Genomic DNA, 22,813 nt, shown 5'->3' on the forward strand with positions numbered 1-22,813 from the left:
TTTAAAACGAATTAACTTGTTTTTGACGAACAAAATGCTGAAATCACCTAAAGATATATTTTTATTATTTAAAACAAGATTTTTTTTAAAAATGACCGGGTTTAGTAGCTACGCAATTAGATAAAATTTAGCCTAATATTATAACTTGCAAAACGTTTTAAATATATTTACACATTTTCTATGTAAAACATATTATGCCTACTACAAACACGATGACACAAAACAGGGTAACCAAAAAACAATTACAGTACCTACACGTGTTAATGAAATATCTGTTTAGTGTTATTTGCTACGTATTTTTTGGTCACCCCTTGCGTTCTGTTAAGATTTACGTAGTGTATTTACAGGCGTTAAGTGTAGTGTTGCAGTCTATCAAGACATTCTACGTACGTACGTCAACCACAAACTACAGTGACACGCGGTCGCATACTTATGGAAGAATGGCGATACAAACAAGTGTGGGGACATTGTTGTATCCTGAGTTTGGTTTACTTGCTTATAACGGATTAGCATTTTGAAGCAATACTGAAGAGCTTAGTGGTTCCGTCAACTTCCTATGACGCTTAGTCTATAGTAAAGAACTCGAAATGTCGATAGGCTACTAGCCCCCAAAGCTATAATTTTCCTCCATTACCTCACGACAGATCAAGATTTATTACTTTCAATTTCCTCTCACTTCACAATCCATAATTAACTAACAATTCGAATAGTAAAGGAGGTTATGAGTTAATATAATCCACAAAAACAAAATCGCCGTCCTTGTTTACTTTATCTTAATTAAAGGACATGGCTAACTCCAGAGGATAAAATGTATTAAAGCCATGAAGATTTCTGTCTTCATACTCACCGCTGTGAAAACCTCAAATCTTACATATTAAAGCCATCTTAGTAATTTTTTAATTGTGTTGCGCGAGTGCTTTAAAGTACACACGTTTTAAAATGTTGGAGATTCGATACATGGATGAATAAAATTAGGCATATACATAATATTTTCGACATGATTCTGTCTTACTGCCAAATCGTGCGTTGAATCTGTATGAAATGCCTGCTCATACCATTTCGCGGTATGAAACCGTAGAACTACAAAGACCGGTCATTGTAGACGTTGCGATTGGGGAAAAAATGTATCTCCATTCTTGTCAATACATTTAGATGTATTTATTCAAACTAAAACGACGAAATAATTTTTATATAAAGATAAACATATTAGTAACAGATTTATCTGTGCTGGTGACTTAATATTTCAGTTATAATTGCATGCACACTTACCTCAGAATGAGATGAAGGATTGTCCACCTTAGGTGTTCAGCCAATAATCTTATCATCATCCAAACTAGAGAGCAATGCAGCTAAATGCCATTCGCTATTGTCTGTAAGCATCTTGCATTAGTTCTTGAGTAGTGACATAAACATGCAGACATCATTCCATCTCATCGCAAAAGTAAATGAAAAGCTTGGTGAAAGTGTGCCCACATCTCTCTGTAAAATGTATCAACACATTGGTTTAGAATTCTTTCGTCGGATTTAGTAGGCCTATTTACTTTAATATTTATGTCTACGTGGAGGAAGGGGAGATACAGACGACAGTATACGTGTTAAAAAATAACTTCTGGGCCAAGTTTAAAATCATCCACGGCTATTGGTATATTACCATTTGTTGATCCATTTCTGTCTATAATTTGTATTTGTTCAGGTTCTTATACCGTTAAGATTGCCAGATAACATTTTTAACAGCTCCCATATTTAGGTTATGTCTTGTGACTATCATTTCAGAGCAAAGTTTAAAAGAAAGTGCAGAGCAGTCAAATGACTGGCCTCCCTTTCGCTGCACCTCAGTCCATGACTTTTATTTTTTAAGGGTAGGTTACGTAAACGATAAAATTTTCTCCTCAAAAGCGACGTCACCACAACATTTAAAAGAAAGGATGTCGGGAACTACAGTTACCCAGAGTACTCATGGTAAAACCTGAGTTACGGTTTGTATGATGTACGTCGAGCTAAAAAATAAACTAATGCCGAAATAAGGTAATAACCCGGTTATTTGTATCTTACTATTTTGTTCTGTTTTATCGCTTTCAATATTTAAATCTGAAATTCAACACTATTTTATAAAAACTCTGTTTTTGTATGGGCTCGTGATTCACAGATACTGCATCAAATTTTTCAACATGAAATTCTCCTGTGCTTAAGATAGTCTGGGTTTATTACACATGAATTATCTGCAGTAACAGGCATATAAACTAAGACTAAAGGAACTTAAATACATATATGAACGTTAAGCAATCATATCTTATATTCCTTTCGGCCATTTTCCAAATCCATTTAAATACAGCAATTTCGTCTTTTAGGTTCCTCACCAAGCTGCAGGAAACAAATTGAAAATTTCTCGCCCAATTTCAAGTTTCTTAGTTATAGAGGGACGCAAAAATGTAGTCTTTGTTTTTTCCCGTATGCTCCAAAAATCTATGAAAACGTAATAATTGTCTCCTTTAAGTCTCCCACCAGCTGATATAAGACAAAGAACACATTACATTCACCAAGTCCTTCACTTTGATACATGACAATCATAACTATAAAGCAAATTACAAAAATATATTTACAGTATCACAGAAAAAGCGAAATGAAGTGTGAAACACATAAGAGCATGACACACGCTGACTATATTAGACCAGGTGCAAATAAGACACAAGGAGTCCCTATTAAGCACATGGAAACAGAGAGCGTAAGAAACATAACAGGAATAAGGAATGGTTCGTTGACGTTTAGGAAGAAAACACTATTTCTTCTTAAAACTGTAATGGCAAACTACCCTCACTAAGACAAAATATGTAGTTCTGTATAAACTGCAATACAACGCGACAGTAAAAATTCAATATAATATTTAAAATCTGAGTTTAATAGAGTTACAAAAACGTATTTATATATGATCACTGAGATTTATTATTAAAAAGGACTCTCTATTGGCATAGTTTTTGGCCAGACCATTCGTTTACCTTGAACGAAGAAATGTCAAGGTAAAATGTAAATATCTCCGCCTATGAGCATTACTTAGAAGCTCAGACAATGTCAGCTTATCTATTCTGTAGCATGAAGAATATTAGCTGTATTTTTGCAATTTTCAAAACTGAACGGTTAACACGGTATTATTTACACTCCAAAACAAAAAAAAAACATTAAGTGTATGTTGTTTTGAAATACGGTACACACATTTTCATTTTATTCATAAGATAACAGGCTCAATAAAGCAGCATGGAAATAATTAATTGAAATTGTGTGATGTTCATTTGGCGTAGGAAATATGCTGAGAACATACACAGAACAACGGACAGACCACAAGTTACAAATAAACGTATTACACTGGACGGACACAGAAAATTAAACACCAGGCCTACTAAATTTCTTTTACATAAGAATTGCGATATATTGACGTGAGAAGCAGAACATGTTAAGATGGAACTGTATGAATCCTCTAATCTACCGTGTTCGATACGAAATATGCAGGTTCCAATGCACAATGAAGCCTGCTAGGAGTGGAAATATTAATCTGTAAAATATATTGTATTTATTCAGTTTTCCACAGGTTATGAATACCTTCAGTAAACAAACGTCAAAAATTCTATTTTCAATGCCATTCATAACTGAAATTTATAATAATTAATTCTTAAAATGATAAAACTTCTTAAATATAAGCTGTCTTAAGACCTGATTTTATATTCAAAACTGTGAAGCAGTACTTCGATAAATATCGATAGCGGCGGGATATTCCAAATTGATCTAATAAATAGTACCACAAATAGGAGGCTTCAGCGATTAGTTTTATTTTTTTCGAGGACGGGTAATGAATGTGCTGTCACAAGTAGAGACTATTATGTAAGTGGCACTTCGAAAAATGGTTGCCACGAGTTGCTTTCATTTGATGTTATCCCTCTTATGTTTAAGTACGTGTATAAGGATTTAAAATGGTTGTTTTTACATTGTATGGATTCATATTTTTACGGGCTCAATACTAATATTTCAGAAGTATCGTCAGTGACAAATTTAATGCATCTCTAAGATATATATATAAATAAATAAAGATTTATACGCACAGCCAACATACGTCAGCATTGTGTATATATATTTTTTCAGATACCTGCATAAAATATATTAGTTTTAATTTTCTATCAACATTTAGTACAATTCAATATCAAAAGTAGGCTTAACTCATTACCATAATGTCTGGTAGCGACAGATATTAAAACTTTGTGAGTAAACTGCAAATGAGTGGTTTGTTTGTTGCACAGAATAGCGTTCCGAAACTTTCCTTCATTTGTCAGACACACGACGGCAAGCCACAAAATGTCACCTCACGAAATCGGGGTATTCGAACTTTTAATGCAGACATCTTCACATGGCCATAAATATGTATCTACCTATAAATACTTGCTCTATAAGTATATGAAAGCAAACCATTACACGTGTTGGATAAAACTGTCGATGATTAAAGATACGAGTTGTTTTTCTCTAACTATAACGTCCGAATATGCAGTTTATTGCAAAAATTCGCGGCACAAATGAAACCTTGCAGCGGACACCGGATTACTGCGATATTTATAGATAACTTTCTCTGCAACTAATGAACATGACGGCTCTGTAACACCGTTCATTGGTCAACAGTTCTCCGCTTCACGTTTGAATACTGAAACATCTTACAAAGTCCGGAATGCATTTACGAAAAAAATATAACTCGGTAATATTTAAAAAAAATTACACACGAACACTATATTTCTGTGAATAAATTATGTAACTAAGCTATTAAAGTGAAGAACGAAATAGGACACTAGCAGCAATGAATACTGATGCTGGATGAATTCATCTTCACCACACGCCATGGAACGTAAGAACAAGCTACGTTTTCCGTGACACCCTGTTAGTAGTCGTAAATACATGTTACCAATCCAATAAAACTAAAATTTCAGCTGTTGGAAGATTAATCAACGTTTTTACACAAAGAATGTTGAGATTATTTTAAATATAATTTCGATAAAATCTATTTCGTCACAAATAATAAATGTAATGAACCATTTCGTATAAACAATTTCCAGAACTTTTCCGATCATTACATATCATTCGTACGTATTTTTATTAACTAATGTTAAGAAAGAAATAACGTATTTTCTCCATTCCAAGATTAAATATATTAGTATGGGAAGGTGGTTTCAATTTGCTTATTCAACTAGAAAACTGTTATGGGCTGCGTATTGTTCCAACTGTATACAGTTATTACTACCCTAAACAGTATTAATAAGTTGTTTGTAATGAATTGCAGTATTTTCTTTGCGGCACGGACTTAATTCTTAAATGTTATTAGGGCGAGCTTTGGCTTTAAAGGGTCTACTTTCCGAAAAGTTTCTTGCGGGATCATTTGCAGCTTCTCATCATTTAATCCACGATACGAACCAACTCGGTCTGAGCCTCAGTATTTTATCGGTAACATCTTATGAAGTTTAAGCTTTTTATTTGATATTCTCCGCGCATCCAAGTCTCCCAGAAGAAATACAAGAGATCTTATAAATGTAAGTGAAGTGTTAAAACTAAGAAAAGAAAAAACCTACATACTGCTCATTAAAAGAGCACACAAATATATTTATCACGGAATCTTCTTTGCGACCAACCGAGCAACGTTTTCTTTGTAAATATGGCACCATATCTGCGTAAGATAATCGAAATAGATCAGTACTACCTCATTTATATCCAGTGACTTAAATTCCACATGATCTTTAAGCAAATTATGTTAATTCTAAATTTATTACATGTACCGTCTACTTAAACAATCAGAAACTATGCATTTTGCCTACCGAGTGTATTTAAGGGTTTCGTATGAGTCTCTAAATAAAAGGCGATATATCTTTGTAATGGAGACACGATGAGGTAGAAGCCAATTTTTAAATATGTAAATGCACTTCTTACTGCAAAGGGTTCAGAATTAATTTAATTCGAACAGAACTGTGTCGTAACAGATTAAATACGTCGACAGGCTGGCTGTTTTAGTTTGTTGACAACATAACTCGAAGTCATCTCGCTGTGACCATTATCGTGCGATCGTTCGAATATAGTTACGAAATCGATACATATATTCATAGTGTGCCGAGTAAAACTGCGAGGCATTTAGAGCAGAACTTCAAGGTGAAATTCTGACAATTAATTTACAAATTATTTTAAAATAAATGATAAATTATTTCATAAAGATCTGGGACATTATAAATATTTATACAATTTTATTTGCATCTGGTCAAATATAGTCACCAGATATTACATTCGCAAGCACAGGTAAATCCAATGAAGAGAGTAGGAGTTAACTGTAAGGAACTTTCAGGCAGTTTTGTATCTATTTATGTCTAAAATTATAACGTTCTGCGTCATACAAAATGTTTTTACTTCAGTGATAAAATGTAGAAAACATTCTAATTTCACACGAGAATAACTTTGTGTGTTTGCTGTACTTATCCAAATATTTTCCTTAAAATCATGATTCCTATAAGAATGCCAATGCTAGACATATTTTTTGTTACAATGTATTCTGCTATCGAAATTATGAAATTGCGTAATTCCAGAGGCAGAATGCAGCCAGTTCTGTCTGAAATGGGAGAAGGATAGAATTCTTTCAAATACATAACGACTTTTAAAACAAATTTTGAAGATACCTATATGCATATAACTATTTTATTGTATTAAAAATCTGTGACCCGCAAGCCAGAAATTACCATACCGCTGCATCTACAAAACTCGTGTCGTGTAACTACTGCTGTTGAATTAAACGTCTCAGTTTCACAAAAATGGTAAAACATATCGCGAGAAAACAAAATTATTTATCATTTTAGTTGTAATTCGATTCAATGTACAATATAAAAAAAATTGTTTTCTGGATGAAAAAACTTACTTTGAGGGACGAGACTTATAACATTGACTTGTTAAATTCTTGAAGGAAAAAAGCCTTTAAAACGACAACTATACATTGTAGTTTATTACTTCAGAAAACATGACAAACGTAACTTTTAAATATTTCACGATTTTATAAATAAAATATTTTCACGTGAATTTTAATTATAATTTTGAAATATTAATTAAGCATTATTAGTTTTGGTATGTTAATCATCCCAGCATATAGTTTCTTATTTAATAGAATAAAATATCCCCTCAGTCTGATAAGAACCGCGAAGTACTTATCAAACAATAAATTTAATTCTATTTTTAAGGTAATGTATTATTTCCGTTCAAGGAAAACACAAATATAACCTTAAAACCTTGAATACTGTGTAATATCGGATCACTATATAAAATCACATATACGATTATTTTACACTTTAAAACACAACTATATCGTGCCAGATGTGTTTCAACCTTGTGAGGTCATCATCAGTGGCATATTAAAATCAATCCATTAATATACTGAATCCATATAGTCCATGCAACAATGTGTTGTCACAAAGCATTGTGTCTGAAGACGGTGACCTGTTCCTTTACGCCATGTTTTTAATACCACACTTTTGGTACAGGAATCTTTACGGTTTTTTGTGTTTATATGGATTCAGTATATTAACGGATTGATTTTAATATGCCACTGATGATGATCTCACAAGGTTGAAACACATCTGGCACGATATAGTTGTGTTTTAAAGTGTAAAATGATCGTATATGTGATTTTATATAGTGACACATAGTAATCTTTAATAAAAACTATCAAGGGATGGGATCTGGTTTTTTCTGACGTTTATAGTCTGTTAATATCCCAGTTTTGGAGCAATAGATGTTTGCCCATAGCACGAAATTAGTTATACCATTAGGTACTAACTGCGTTCAATTCCATGTGTAAACTCGACACGTAATGGGGTTATCAAATTATCGCTACTCGTGGCTTGGTTTTTCAAAGTGCAGGTGTGTGATGTATTGTTGCAAGTGTGAGCATCTGCTACCACATAGCTATCGCTCTGGCAAAACAATCCCTTCAGCAGAACGTATTCTTAACAATAGGACCTTTATTTAAATACCTCTAATTTTTCTCTCTTCTTGTGTGCCCTGTGTTTAATAATCCAGACCAAACGGATTTTATTTTTATCTAAACCGCCCTCGTACGAATTTCCAGTGGCTTGTAAGAAAACAATGTACCTGGCTTGTGAAAAAGAACTTACTGATAAACTAACCAGGTCTACCTACAGAACACAGATACATGAATCTTACATCTCTTGCCTCCCAAGTTTTATTCTTCCGTCCTTTCTGCATGAAAATGTTATTATTAATTCACACAGGTTACTCGTTGTACACGAGGATTGCGCTCTCACGAATCGCAAAACGTATAATTTTACGTAAAACTGGCGCCAAAATTATTTAATGCTTCGTTTATCATCAACATAGCATTCCGAGACAAGCCTGAAGAAGATTGGCGAAGTTAACAGGGTTTAAAAATTTGGTCGTGGATAGGATATCGACGATCCTCATGAAACTGATAAAACCGCGGATAAGCGAAAACGCGTGTGACGAATCAATTGTACACGCTATCATGCACAAAATGATCAACGTCCACTGTTGTTCTGTCGTGTGGTAACCATGTACGACAGATTACGTGGCCACCAAAAGACGCTGGGGAAAGTCACAACCGCCTACTTTTACTAATTTCAAGCTCACGCTTAAGAAAGAAAAATCATTCTTATATTTTCCCATAAGCACACACACGTGTGGATTTTATTTAAACACGTTTCCACTGCATTTACAATTAGAGAAATGAATGACTTTCACATGTCTCACATAGGGTTTAATGCACAAAGCAGCATATTATTAGACCTACAAGCTGCAACATTCCGCCGCGTCACAAGATCGCGTTAGCGAAAAGATGTATGATGTCACATGTTTCAGTACTTATAACCCGTATTAATGACAGAATAATTCAGAATTTATTTGTAGCAATCGACTAATTTTCATGTGTCAATACGAGGTTAAGTGTCCTGTTTTCATTTTCTTTTGTTTATAAATTTTATCAAAGACGTGTTATGTAACAGATAAGCTATTTCGTTACTACGGTGCAGTTCATTTTAAGAATTTCCGGGAAAAGAACTGGTACTTTAGTTACTTATTTTTAACTTAAAAGCATTGCCAATCTTTAACCACTAAGCACAATAAGTAGGTTTTACGTACGACTTTGTACAAAGTTGTCTAAATTTTGCCGAAAACGATCTTTTCTTGAAATTGCAAAACAATTGTTTGTTTGCACAGTTTATCATGCCAACAAATATTTGTTGTTTGCGCGACAGTGATGCTAGAATAAAGCACGAAACGCATAGAAAACTATGGAGATTACGTGACTGTCTTCAGACTAGGGCGGAGTCAGAATTGCAACGAGTTACATCTTAAAATAAACAAATATCTTTGAGAAAATGTTTGTTTTACATAAGTGGGTAAATTAATAAAAAAAAACCTACATTAAATTTGAAATCATTAAGATATTAAAATTTAAAATACTTATAAAGATTCTGTAATTTAAGAACATTAATTTGTTTGTAGCCACGTGTAACGAATTCTAAAGAAAATGAAGAACTTAAGCAGTAAAATTAAAATCTCTGGTTACGATCAGTACCAGCTGATAGAAAACTTTAACAACTCATTGCTCTGTATGACAGATTCATAATGACATATTAGGCTACATTTTTAAAGAACTATGGGAATACTTTTTATCTAAAATTTCAAGTAGAAATTTAACCGACCAACACCATTACATTGCCCAGATTCTTTAGAACTCTGAGACAAATAGCAAAGACATTTGCATCCGACTGTCACAAATACAATACGTAAACGAGATTAAGCAGATGACTGTCTTTCTGAAGTGTTACGCCGTGTAATCTGATTGATCCTTTCCGACGTTGCAGAGGACCTTTCTGCCTATATTACCCAAACTAAACGGCGCTGCATCCAGGAAGACGTCGCCGTCAGAGTCTAAAACCTCGCCATAAACGGCGTTGTTTCTACAAGCAAATTTATACGTAACTGCAACTGGACAGCTTTTTCCCAGGAATAAATCTTATCCTGGATACCGACGCACATAAACATATTTGTTTCAGGGTGTACGGCTTAAGTTTCAATCGTTTCACATTCTTACCCTGAAGTGAAATGGCAATAATTTCTATATTACATCAAGTTAAATGTATTTCAACTACGTTTTAGTCGTGTACATAACTGTTCATTTCTCCTCCATAGGTCTTAGAAGGCAATGAGATACTGCAAAAAATGATTGATTTAACACTGCAGGGAAGACAGGGAAAGTATGGCTTTTTAACTGTTCTGTGAAAGTGAGTTCTATTTCCAATTCATAATCGAGATTTCCGGGCTTGGAACCGGAGACCACCGATTCCACGGCATTTTATCCTCCTAGCTTAAATTTGCCCGACCCACAACTGACACCAAAATTTGAACATCGCAAAATTTAATGCACGAAATTCGTAGAGAGAAGTCGAGGTGGATAGATAGGTCCTAATGTTAGATTCCGTTTCCTTTCTGCTGAAGCGATAACTTTCTCCATCCTGAGTTTGTTCTATAGCTAGAGAAGCCATCATACTCTGTTCTAGAAGTAGGGGCGACGATGCCGTTGGGGGGGCATGGCTGCTCCTTCGGGAAGGCATGGGAGAGAAGGGGCTTCCGAACTCGTGCTGGAGCAGACCACACAGGACTAGAGGGAGAGCTGTGGCTTCTCCCATGCGTATCAAGGTGGCGTTGGTAGATCCGCGTCGAGAAGGCGCTGGTCCTGCATGTAAATCGCTAGTGCTGCCCCCCGTGGTTGCACTGTTGCTGTTCGCTAGCAGGCCAGCTACGCGTCAGGGGAAAGGAAATTAGACAAGTGTGTTCAAAAACATGACGCAGTGTAAGTGTTGGTTCAAGATCAACGCTGATATGTTACATTTCAAAACTCTGGATATATAAACCAAAGATGAAAACGAAACGTTCTGTGGATTAATTTCGGAAATTATTTGCAAACTGCTGTTATCTTACATACTTACACGTAATGTTTTAGCGTTTGCTAGGAAAGCGAACATCCTGTGTTGCGTGACGAAATTCAGACCGCAGTCGAAATTATTCATACGATAAACATTTACAAATGTTATAGTTGTTCAGTTGCGTGCAGGTGTGCGAAACAATGCCCTACATACCCCTTAAAATAAACAATCCTTTTTTGGTAAAACAAATTTGGCAAAACGCTTGATTCTCTGTCGTCCAAGATTAATTACAACATTTATATTCTGATTACATTTATGAATATCGTATCTTACACCATTTACAACACATTTACGTGAAGGGAAATTATTCTGCAGATAAATGAGATACTTTGACAGCACTTGTGAGTTCATTGCGACAAGCTTCATGATCAGACCATTTTAAATCCCAGGATGTCATGGCACCTCTATTTTGGCGTATCTTTATGAGAATTGGAAAATGTGGCTTAACGAGTTATTATAAATAGTAGCACGAACGTTAAGACACAGCACAATGTAACGCTGACAATCGATTCTTCTAAGACTTAGAATCTAAGTGAACCTTAGTTGAAGTAGACCAAGGGTCGGCAATCTGCAGGCCCTTCGCAAATTTATAAACGGCCCGTCACATGATTTGGAAATACGCCAATGCAAGATGAGAAAACATTTTCTTCTGATAAGAACAATGATATAAATATATTACATATTATCTAAGCGTAAAGACAATCGACAAAATATGAAGTTGTAGGCTTATAATGTTGCACAAAGGTACACTGATACATATAAGTACCGTCTATGTGTAACAACATCCAAAAGTTATATTTGATGACTATCGCGAACAGTAAGTATTACCGATTGTTCTGGGTTCATGTATTAATGTCTTATAATCCTATGTTGTTACTGGTAAGGGGTGAAGTAAACATTTGGTCAATGCGAGATAAATAAAGCACACATAACGAAATTATCCATATAAAAAGGTTCAAGTGAAAACCTAAGCAGGTTATTCCATGAAGGCGCAATAGTTTCCAATGAGTTAGGTTAGGTTACTGAACAGAAGTCCAAAGTTCTCTTCTTCTTCTAGTGAGTTCGCCCTCTTTTGTGTAACACCACACAATTATTTGGTGAACTAAGCGGTGATAGACTAAGATTATGAAACACGAGTTTCCAAATATTGCGTTAACAGAAATACAAAAACATGTCATGCAGTTCTTGTCTCAATACTGGGCTATGAAAACGCTTCATGTCGACCACACGAATTCGTTTGGAAGTTTTGGGTCCTAACAACACTGGAATTTTGATTCCTTTTAAAGTAATATTTAAATTACACATTTCCCACTTTCTGCGTACTCTTTACATCCTACAATTATTTGAAAAATAATTTTATGTTATAGAAGCATAACGTCATATTAAGTTTGTTGAACTTGGCTGGGGACACAGTGCAATACCCCACGTTATAACCTGGAAGATTTAAGTCTTACTTTTAGCGAAGCAATTTTCAATTATGGTTCAAGTAATTTCACCTAAAACACTGATGATGAATTGTTCGTTTGGTAGGTAACTCGACCATGTAATGGGTTTAAATATCAAGGGTAAATGCTTCATAAAAACACTGAAATGTTAGAATTTTTGATGTGGTCATCTATATAGTTATAGTAACTTTATCCGTCATACTGCTACATGCATTTTGATAGCCTTTGAAAAAATTTCGAATAAATTCAGGTATAGTGGTACTATTTACCTTCTTATAATTTCACAAAAAAAACCTGGGATGTGTAACTGAAAAGGATTTCCGTTTTATCCATATTTCCATTAAATGTCCTTATAAATAAATGCATAATTACCCATAAAAATGTCTAAAAGAAGTTTAACATAATAAATATGTAACACGAACGCAAGAATTTATGTGATGACGTGCCTTGATCGCTACAAATACATTTCAACAACCATTATACTACTTTAAACACCCTACAGGACAAAAGAACCACAAAACTAAATACAAAACGCACCTTTTCATTAACACTTCTTGCATTGGTTTATGGTTTCTCTATATTAATGGACAAGTTTTCGTACTACTTTTTGGGTAATTAGTATGTTTATTCAAATTAGAAAAGTATATTAAACTGGGCACTACAACACCTATTAACCATGCTATATGTTATATTCAGAATCCAAAAATTAAGAAAGTTCACAACAGACGATGCTGGAACCACATTCCAACAGTTATCCATGCCACTAATGATTCTTTAATCGAATGATCGTCTGCAGTGGACTTACCATCCGAGTTTTTCTTGGAGAGCGCTGTCTCAGTGACCGAGTCTTCACTATGACTCGCGTTCAGCGGTCTGTGACTGTTAGCGCCACCTGTGTTACATCAGCGTATGAACAGTGGCGTGCATAGCTAGACTAATATCACTGGCGTGCTTCTGTATCTCTTTGCAAAAAGACTAACCTAGAAATGGCATTCACACCACTAGCATTTACCCCCAGGCTGATGTTATCTTGTTTCAAAAGTATTCTGTAGGTCATTTAAACTTGCTAAATATAAACTCACAACACAAATCAAATCATGTTGATATGCATTAGCACAGGCTGAAAACATTTCAGCACAAAACAATATACGTACATTGTGTATTATGCACGTTGTACTTAACGAAAATAACTTTTACTTTCTTTTGACTCTGATAATTTTAGCTCTGGGGTGGGCAATTACTTTTGTTGGACCTATTTTTAAGTGATTACAGGCCAAAGGGATTCAAAAATCAGCAGCTACTTCATACGATATTAAACAGTTAGAATTGATTAATGCTCAGTGAATGTAAGATACAGATATGTAAAATGACATAAGGAAACATTGGTCTAATAATTAAGTTTGACATAATATCCTGATCTATAACTCTAACAAATTAAATCTGTTAAATTTCCCTGTAGTTTATAAATGGAAATACTATATAGAGTTTAAATTTCTACTTTATAAAGAAATGAAATGTATTGTTAAATTTCTATGTGGACCATTAATCTTTCCCTGGTGCTTTATCTCTGCACTCACCTATAACCTTTCATGGTGTGGTCTTTAAAACAAGTCAGTTTTACCTATACCTCGTCTCATGTAAATATTGTAATCAACTAAGATCATGGATAAAACTTTGGTTTGTTACAATTAAAAGGATTTTAAAGTGTCTCTGGCTCTTGTACCATTGAGTTTATATTTATAGAGCAGCTTCAGGTATCAGTTTTAGAGCAATCTTTCTGAATGTTCTAGCCATTTATTTGATAGTTTCTTATTATTTTATTTATACCTGTTACTACCAATTCTTTTCTAATACCTTCATTATATTTTTGGTTTTGTATCTTGTAACCATTCTCATCACTTGTTCTTCATTTGATTCATACAAATGCACTGGTATCACTGTTAGAAAGGTTTATTTTTCTAAATTTGACTAGTGTTTTGCATTTTATAGTTTCACAGAACTATTTAAATCTGTTTAGTTTTATATTAATATCACCATCTCTTTCAGAGACTATACTACAGGTATAATAATTTCTATAATACAGATAAATAAAATAAATATGTGTATGTATTTAAAATTATTTACAGATGAAAAAAGGGTTGGGAAAGTAATGCAAAGACCATGCAGAATTGACTGATTATGTCTGTCAAAAGAATTGGTTATTTGAGACTGTCCAAAAGATGCTTTTCACATATTTCTTCCTGTGAAGAAACATCTCAAAATGAACTGTCATAACAGATAATTCCAACGGAATACAGATTTAATAAAGAAGGTATGTGCTCATACTCCAGACATCGCAATGCGCTCATTACCGTCGAGTACATTGCCTGCCATGACAGTTTGAGTACACATATCAATGTGAAGCTGAAGAAATGCCATGTCCACGATAGAACATGCTTCAAACTAACTGCGAGTAGAAAAGAAGATCTATATATAATATTTTGTGAAACAAAACTAGTAAGTGTTTCTAAGCGAATTGAATTTGAAACAACGAACATTATAGATTAAGTAAATGCCAATGAAGCTGACACACCATTCATAGAGTGGGCAGGTAGCAGTGTGTTGTGGTGAAGTGCAACACAGGATCTGACTCACTGACCTTCCACTCGGAGGTCACTGAAATATTCATGAAAACCCACACATCTCTCACCCCGGTCTCTTGTGATGCTCATTACAGAGGAAGTTGTAAAAATAATTACATTGGAAAATGAAATGAAGTACATACTGAAAAGTCACTGCAAATAAATATGAACTTACCAGACATTGCATCCTGTTATCACCACTTCTATCCAAGTAATAACCAGCACAAATTTATTATCTTGTTGTGTGAAGCTTACACACAATGAAATTTATATCTGCCATTGCTATTATCAATAAAACATAATAAGTAGCTGTGACAAAGTATGTCTCAAAGGTGTCTTGTACCAGGAAAGGCAAAGTAAAAAATATAATTTAAAGATTAAACATTTTCTGTGCATCAACAAAAAAACATTTGCAGTTGTTTGACTGTAAAATTAAAAATGAATTATATTATAGGATTATTTGACAAAAAAGAATGCAAATAAGAGTGGTCTAAACAAGAAACTATCTGAAAGTTAATAGTATACATTAAGGTAGACTCGGTGCATGAAATCTGTGTGAGTTTGCTATGTCAATTCTTGAGCACATGGAGAAGTGTTAAGATTCTCACGCTGTACACTCCAAAAACATTATCTTACATCTAATAAACATGATTACCACTTGAAAACAAACAGTATTTTGCGATAAAAAGTACCAGAGGATGGAAGTGCCATGTACAAGTACTGATGCGCTATCTCTTTCTCCAGTTGAGTCACCACCCACACAGAATTCGTGATCCCACTCTTCTAATTCTTACTCCCATGTTTAAAATTATGCTGTCACTGTAGTGTGCAGAAAGCATATTACATGCTCTAAACCATGTAAAATTACAGAAAATATTTAACAGCTTATTTCAAATCCAAGATTTAGACCACTCTTGAACCAGAAGTATGAATATAAGAGGTGTACTTTTGCAAAGTTGTTAAGTTTAAATGGTAATGGATTACATAAAGAAAGTATGATAACATGATGAAACATGAACTATATGATGTCACATCCCTTTCTGATCTTGAGCTCACAGTGTGTGGATTATGATGCTATCTCTCGTTACACCATAACAACCATGAGCTTCAATTTCGTACATCATAAAAACTGTCTTTCAATAGCAATTTTAGTAATCATTTTTGACATGCTACACCACTGTCAGAAAGTGGAAAAGAATAAACAGAGGAAGGAGAAGAACAAGGATCACAGAAGAAAACAGTATACATCAGAAGGAGGGGAAAAGAAGAGCAGAAGAAGAAAAGAGAGAAACAGAAGAATGATGAGGAAAGGGAGAACAGGATACAAAGAATAAGAAGAAAGAAAGAAAAAGGGGAATGTGCAGAAGGAGATGAATAAGATTATCAAATATGAAGAGAGAAAGTACTTGAACAAACTTGAGGCAAAATAAAGAAGTAGGGGTCGAGAAGAAAATTAGACAGATATTAATATAATACAGTTTATGCCATCTGCATATTGCCATTGTTCAGCATGCATTTACTTTTTTTGCTTGGGGTCTGAAGAGAATACAGTTCTAGCAAATGTGTACATTTACAAAGCTACAAGATCTAATGATGCATTATTGTAAAGAACCAACTGGTTCCATGATAGGCCAATCAGGGAAGTTCTTGACCAGCTAATTAACATTGAATTGTGGAGTTAGTTAGCAGTAGCATCTATTGTTAGTCCACAAAATCACACAGAAAGGAAATATGAGGAAAACATTTTTGTTTATCCAAAGATAATGGATCCTCTCAACAGTGCTAGGACAAGTAAGGTTAGGGGCTGACTACTATTACCTGAAAGTATAACTTTTCTGATTCTGTAGGCACATTCTGATGAAGACTTTTTTGTAGGAAACTCTCCATACTCTGTGGAACCAAGGCCTTCTTGGGAAGACGATAACTGCACAGCTGTTCAAACAATTTCCCATCTTTTATAAAATCCAAAGTCTCGTTACCATATACTGCCACTGATCCATAACATGAGCTACATGAATTCAGTCCACACTATCACATCCTACGTAAGATTCATTTCTAATATCATCCTCCCATCTACACCTAGATTTCCCAAGTGTTTTCTTCCTTTCATGGCCTCTGATTAAAATTTGTATTCATTTCTTGTCTTCTTTGCATGTTTTATGTCCCATCTACTTCTGCTCCTTGGTTTGATTATACTATAATGTGATAAAAATACAAAATCAAGAAACTCCTTGTTATATAATTTTATCTTTCTTTCACCACTTCTAGGTTGAAGCATTCAATGTAACACTGTTCTCAGATACCCTTAATGTATGTTATTCCATTGGGGAGACCAAGTTCCACACCCAAATAAAACAACAGGTAATGTAACTTTATAGCTAATACTGCATTATAACAAACTGGGAAAACTATTTTGCAAAAGTACACCTTTGCCAAACATGTCACTTTAGTGCAATGTGAAATACAAACTTGTCACTAACCTAAGTTCTCGGCTGATGCGTTGAGTTCTGCAAAGCCCCTTGGACCCCCACCACTTCCACTGCCACCTCCCGCTGACCCACTGCCTGCACCCTTAGCAAGTGAGGGTGAGTGTAGTGACGTGCTCTTGTGGCGTCGGATAGTGGGCAACCGGGACACGAATGACGCGTTGTGTTTGAAGCTAGAAGAGACACGACTGAATTCAACGTCAGACACACTGTTCTCCCCGACCTATACATTTTGGTGTAGAAGTTCCCTGTCCTACAAAATTATAATAATATATATGAAAATGCAAGTTAATGTTACTGTAGTGTAACATGAGTGAGATACATATTTGAAGGCTGCCATATCTGAATGTTTTATTTCTTTCTTTCTTCACCAATGACTAATTTAAGCCTTGGTCTTCTCTATTCTAGAAGTTTTCTACATACTTATTCAGAGAAGTGACATGAATTCTTGGAAGTAGGAGCAGACCATTACAAGGTAACTACATTTACAGCATTTAACATGAAAATTAGGGCATATATACATGCAACAATCAAGACATGTATCTATAATCCCATACTCAAGAGGCTTAACTATATGTAAGTGCAGCTACTGGAATATGTCATTAACATTATTGCTTGCATTTACAAAACTGTCAGCTTATTCCAATTCAGATAATTTAATTACTTTAATTGCAGTCAAACAATCGATCTCACTATACAAAGTACAAGAAACATACATATACATATGTTACAAATGCAGGGTATTGATAAAATTACTTCAGGGCTGAAACAGTTTACAGGTATGATTTTATTGAAGATGGGAATGTGAAATAACAGATTTAGCCTTAAGTTATTTTTACAAGTGCTCCTTCTGTAATATGGTAATGTCGTGACAGTGGTCCAGGACTGTACATACTATAATAATGTTTTAATAAATGAGTAATGTCGTAAAGATAATTCATATACACTCTGTACCTGAATATTTCATTATCTTAATTGATGGAATTAAATTACAATAAGGAAGAAATTTTGATAATGTGTTTGTGCTGTTTATATCATGCTCTCCAGTAGTTGCATAGAAAAATACTCTCCTGGAACAGGAATAATGATTTATTGACACTACTAATCTGAAATTAATGTGACTTAATACTGCTTGGTCTGAAGTGTTTTGCATCAAAGTCCATCAATCTGAATATTACAGATTACCACCCAAGTGCAGTGTATATAAAAATATCTTTATTTGTCCCATTTATGAAAAGTAAAGCCTGCCTATAAGAAAAACACAAGAAAATATTATATATAAAAAAGCATGAGTGAACAAAACGTATTCTGAAATGGGAACTTAATTTAGAATTTTGGCATCTTCTGGAAACATTGTGTATTACTTCAAGTAGATAAACTTAAAAATGAACAAGTCATGTTAAAATAAGTGTAAATGTCAACTATTGTAAAATGAAACATTTGTTATTTATGGAAAATTTAAGTACATGTACAGTACTCAGGAGCTTAAAAATTTGTACTCCTCCCCCAGTATTGTCAGGGTCATTAAGTCCAGAAGAATGAGATGGGTGGGTCATGTGGCACGCATGGATGTTGTAAGATGTGTTCACCGGGTATTAGTCAGAAAGCCTGAGGGGAAGAAACCGCACTACGGAGACCTAGACGTAGCTGGGAGAATAATCTCATGTGGGATCTATCGGAGATAGAAGTTGAAGGAGACTGCATTTTGTCGGCCCAGGACAGGGTTCAGTGGAGGGCTTTGGTTAATTCGGTGATGAACCTTTGGGTTCTGTAAGCCATCTGGTTAGTTAGTTAGATAGTATGTTACCAAGGACTAATTTGTGCATTTCACCTACATCACTAGCTTGTGGATAGAAGGAAAACAAATGCATATATACGTAAACTAAGACATTACCAACACAGGAACAGAGGCATTGTAATGCTGTGGGGAAATAATGTTAATGATGTGGACTGTACATGCTTCCTTATCTGCTATCCCTCCCCCTCTGATCCCCTTGCCATTTACTCACAACAGATTATTGTAATAGATCTTCACAACTGGTAACAAGAGCAACAAATTGATTCATACATAAATATGTCAAAACCTACCTTAGATGGGGTGGGTTTCTATGACTTGTGGAAATATTTCATGCAGTGAGAAGGACAAGATGCAAACATGCACGTAACTACATTACAGAAGCAGTAGAAACTGTGTTAACACGAGGTTGCAGGTATTCAAGGTTAGAAATGTTATACTGGGATACTGGGAACAACCAGTTCATCAAGTGCCTAGGCACTGCAGGTCCCAACTTTTTCGTTGGCTTGATCTATGGACATTTGGTAGGACTCCTTGGACGAGGGACTGGCCCATCCCAAGGCCTCTACCTATATACATGACAGCACAACACAGAAAAACGCGGACAAACATCCATGGCTTGAGTGGGATTCGAACCCACAGTCCCAGCGACCAAGTGGCACAAGGCCAACACCTCAGACCGCGCAGCCACTGTGGACCCCCGAAATGTTATACTGATGAATTAATTTCTTATGTTGAATGTATCCAACACCTTCTCTTCATGTGAATATGGACAAGACTTCTTATGACTTATTCCAGTTTAGGGTCTTATAAACTAAATCAATAGGGAATTTGCATGTACTGTACTTCACTAATAATGTCTTATACATCACAGACTTATAATTAATTTTTGGTATTTCACAGTATGATGTACAATTTGATAAAAAATTATCATTATTTGCTATTCACGTAACATTTTTAATCTAGCTGTAAAATTCAGAATATACAGTTGAAAGCACACACGCTCCAGGCTACTTTAATGAAAGTTAACCCCACTTTTGCTGATAGAGTGTACGGAAAGCTGGTAGAACAGTGTGTGAAAATTGACTGCAGATACTGTAAATTTACCTGTTTCTTAATAAGTATTGATGGATCTAGTATATGAATGGATAAATATTGTTGAAACAATTAAGAACTCATTATGGCTGTAGTTAACTGTTCTCACAGCTGCTCTATTGTTTTCAGACAGAGTAGGAAAAGTCTAACTCAATATAAATGGTATAAAATTCAAATAATCTTGTTTTACTGATCACTATGTCACTTTCAGCCGCCACTAAGCAAAGCACACAGAGAGGCTAATGGCGGCACTTACATGAGGGATGATGTGTGATGAATCTTCTCGGATGCCTTACTTGTATCATCCGCTTTGGTTCTGCAGGTGGTGTACGAGTAGTGGAATCCATGCAGATTGACAGACAAGGAGACAAGAGAGAAAAAAACACACGGAGAAGAAAACGAAAGAAAGAACAGAGACAAGACATGAAACAATATAATTATGAATAGTGTATCATCTACGGATAAAGTGACAAGAACATCTAAAAAAAATGTGTCTCTTATTGTGAAGAATGGCTATTTTTGGGTGATGTTATCAGCTTCCATTTCTTGGATTTTATGTGCCACAGCTAGATGTAGTACAAAACTGAATAAACATAATGAAAAACAGCCCTAGTCATTTTTATTGCTTTTAATTATAAAGGGGAAATATTTAATATTAAAACACCAGCCTTTCACTGTCAAGCCTGAAATATCTGAAATATGTTAAGTTGCATTCACATGCAAGAAAAAATGTTATTACTGTATTTTAAAATGCAAGCACAATGTGAAGTGAATTATTATCTCAAACACAAAACTAGGTATTTTTACCAACAGAGGTGGTAACAATATGGTACAGATTTGAGGTTTTCATTATGGTGAAATTTTCTATGTTTTTTTCAGGTTGTGATGTTATGTGTACTTTTCAGATCTCTGAAGATGGAGACGGTATGTTTCTCTGAAATGTTGATATCTACCTATGATACCACAAGGCATCACAATCCATAAGAACATTATTGACAGTCTGGTGGAGATGCTGAACAATACATTTGGAATACAATGACAGTTAAGTAAAGAAAGCAAATGAATTTCATGAGCATAATCATGCAAAATTCAGTTCACATCATATTAAAACACAATGCATTAATTCCAATGCCTGTTACTGAAATTACACCTAGAACTTGTTGGATGTAAGCATGAAGTATATTTATAATAATGTAAATGTACCAAATTTTTACTCTCAGAACATTATTTTAAGCAAGTCTTTATGATGGAAGACTGTTTAGTGATTTGAAATGTCTGCCAGTATCCTTCAAATCAAACCAACTAAAGCCAAAACTATTTTATCTACATGGGTGGGGGGGGAGCAGTCTCAAATATGGTGCACTGTGATACATAGGATGTCTGGCAATGAATTAAAATGATACACAAATGTACATGTTCAAGGTGGGGTTAAAATTTGAGAATATGGCAAGGTGAAGTTGCTAACATTATATTTTAATAGCTATTATGTTGGCCAGTCTGTGAATACATAATGCATGATTTGTAAGATTAAACTGAAACAAAATCAAATGTAATTGATTTCCAAATTTATGTTTTTAAAAATGTGTTTCATTTCTTAAACACTTTTCATCAAGTATATAAACAGTATTCTTAAATTTGAGCGGCTCATAATCATAATCATCGTTATTATTATTGTTCTTGTTGCTAACATTTTTTATCCTGTACTGTTATTTTAGTGCTTGACTGTAATTGGTCTTTGTCAGCTGTTGTCAAGCACAGACATAAAATAATGAATGAATTATTGCTACCGCTACACTACTACTAACTTCTTTCAAAGGCTTCGGTGGAGTGAGGGGGGAAGGAGAGAACAATACACAACTTATAAAGGTCTGAGTACTTAATGACAACCTGTCACCTGAGAATGGCAGAAAATCCAACTTCTTGATCATTACATACACGAAATACACCTAGGATACTGTATAATGCCCAATATAGTTTTGTTTGTATGAGTCAAAACATTGGCATAAATCATGGAGACAAATGTTTTTATTAGTACAGTGTAAGTAGTAAAGTAATAGCGTGTTAATGTTTGAAAAGCAGAACAGGAGTGGAAGTGATAAAACATAAAATAATAACCAGTAATGCAAATAGTGTTAAGCATTAAGGGCAGTCCCCACTTAATGGTACCTGCACCTTGTCGTGGTGGTGGGGCTTGAGTACCTCAGTGACCCCAAGAGCTATGCTGGCGGTAGCACAGCTACTGGTAGGGCCTCCCTAGCCAGATTGGTCGAGGGGGAGAGGTCAGACTAAGACAGGTGCCCTGGTCCTCCAGGTAGGGGGTTGGTCGCAAGGCTAACAACCTTGCACCGTAAAA

General features: G+C 34.9%; 1 protein-coding gene and 1 long non-coding RNA gene across 6 annotated transcripts in view; one reads left to right on the forward strand and one right to left on the reverse strand.

Annotated features, from left to right (window-relative positions):
* The window catches only part of KCNQ (KCNQ potassium channel), a 411,920-nt gene that overhangs the window by 40,111 nt on the left and 348,996 nt on the right, over nt 1-22,813 (reverse strand). The window contains exons 11-14 of one of the 5 annotated variants that reach the window (XM_087350434.1): nt 20,717-20,776; nt 17,565-17,743; nt 13,269-13,355; nt 10,583-10,831 (exon numbers count right to left, since the gene is read on the reverse strand). In XM_087350434.1, the coding sequence (XP_087206560.1) occupies nt 10,583-10,831; nt 13,269-13,355; nt 17,565-17,743; nt 20,717-20,776 (575 nt within the window). Of the gene's footprint in view, nt 1-10,582; nt 10,832-13,268; nt 13,356-17,564; nt 17,759-20,716; nt 20,777-22,813 lie in introns of all 5 variants that reach the window. The other 4 variants (XM_087350436.1, XM_087350437.1, XM_087350439.1 and 1 more) reach the window with 4 other exon arrangements.
* LOC110827226 (uncharacterized) lies at nt 13,709-21,066 on the forward strand. The gene is made up of 4 exons (XR_002542256.2): nt 13,709-13,809; nt 17,353-17,445; nt 17,979-18,045; nt 20,783-21,066. It is a non-coding gene; the product is annotated as an uncharacterized LOC110827226 (long non-coding RNA).

Source organism: Zootermopsis nevadensis, unplaced genomic scaffold (genome assembly GCF_977971745.1).
Source record: "Zootermopsis nevadensis isolate Lab colony 2312 unplaced genomic scaffold, Znev_1.0 Znev_ptg000017l, whole genome shotgun sequence".
Classification (NCBI taxonomy): Eukaryota; Metazoa; Arthropoda; class Insecta; order Blattodea; family Termopsidae; genus Zootermopsis; species Zootermopsis nevadensis.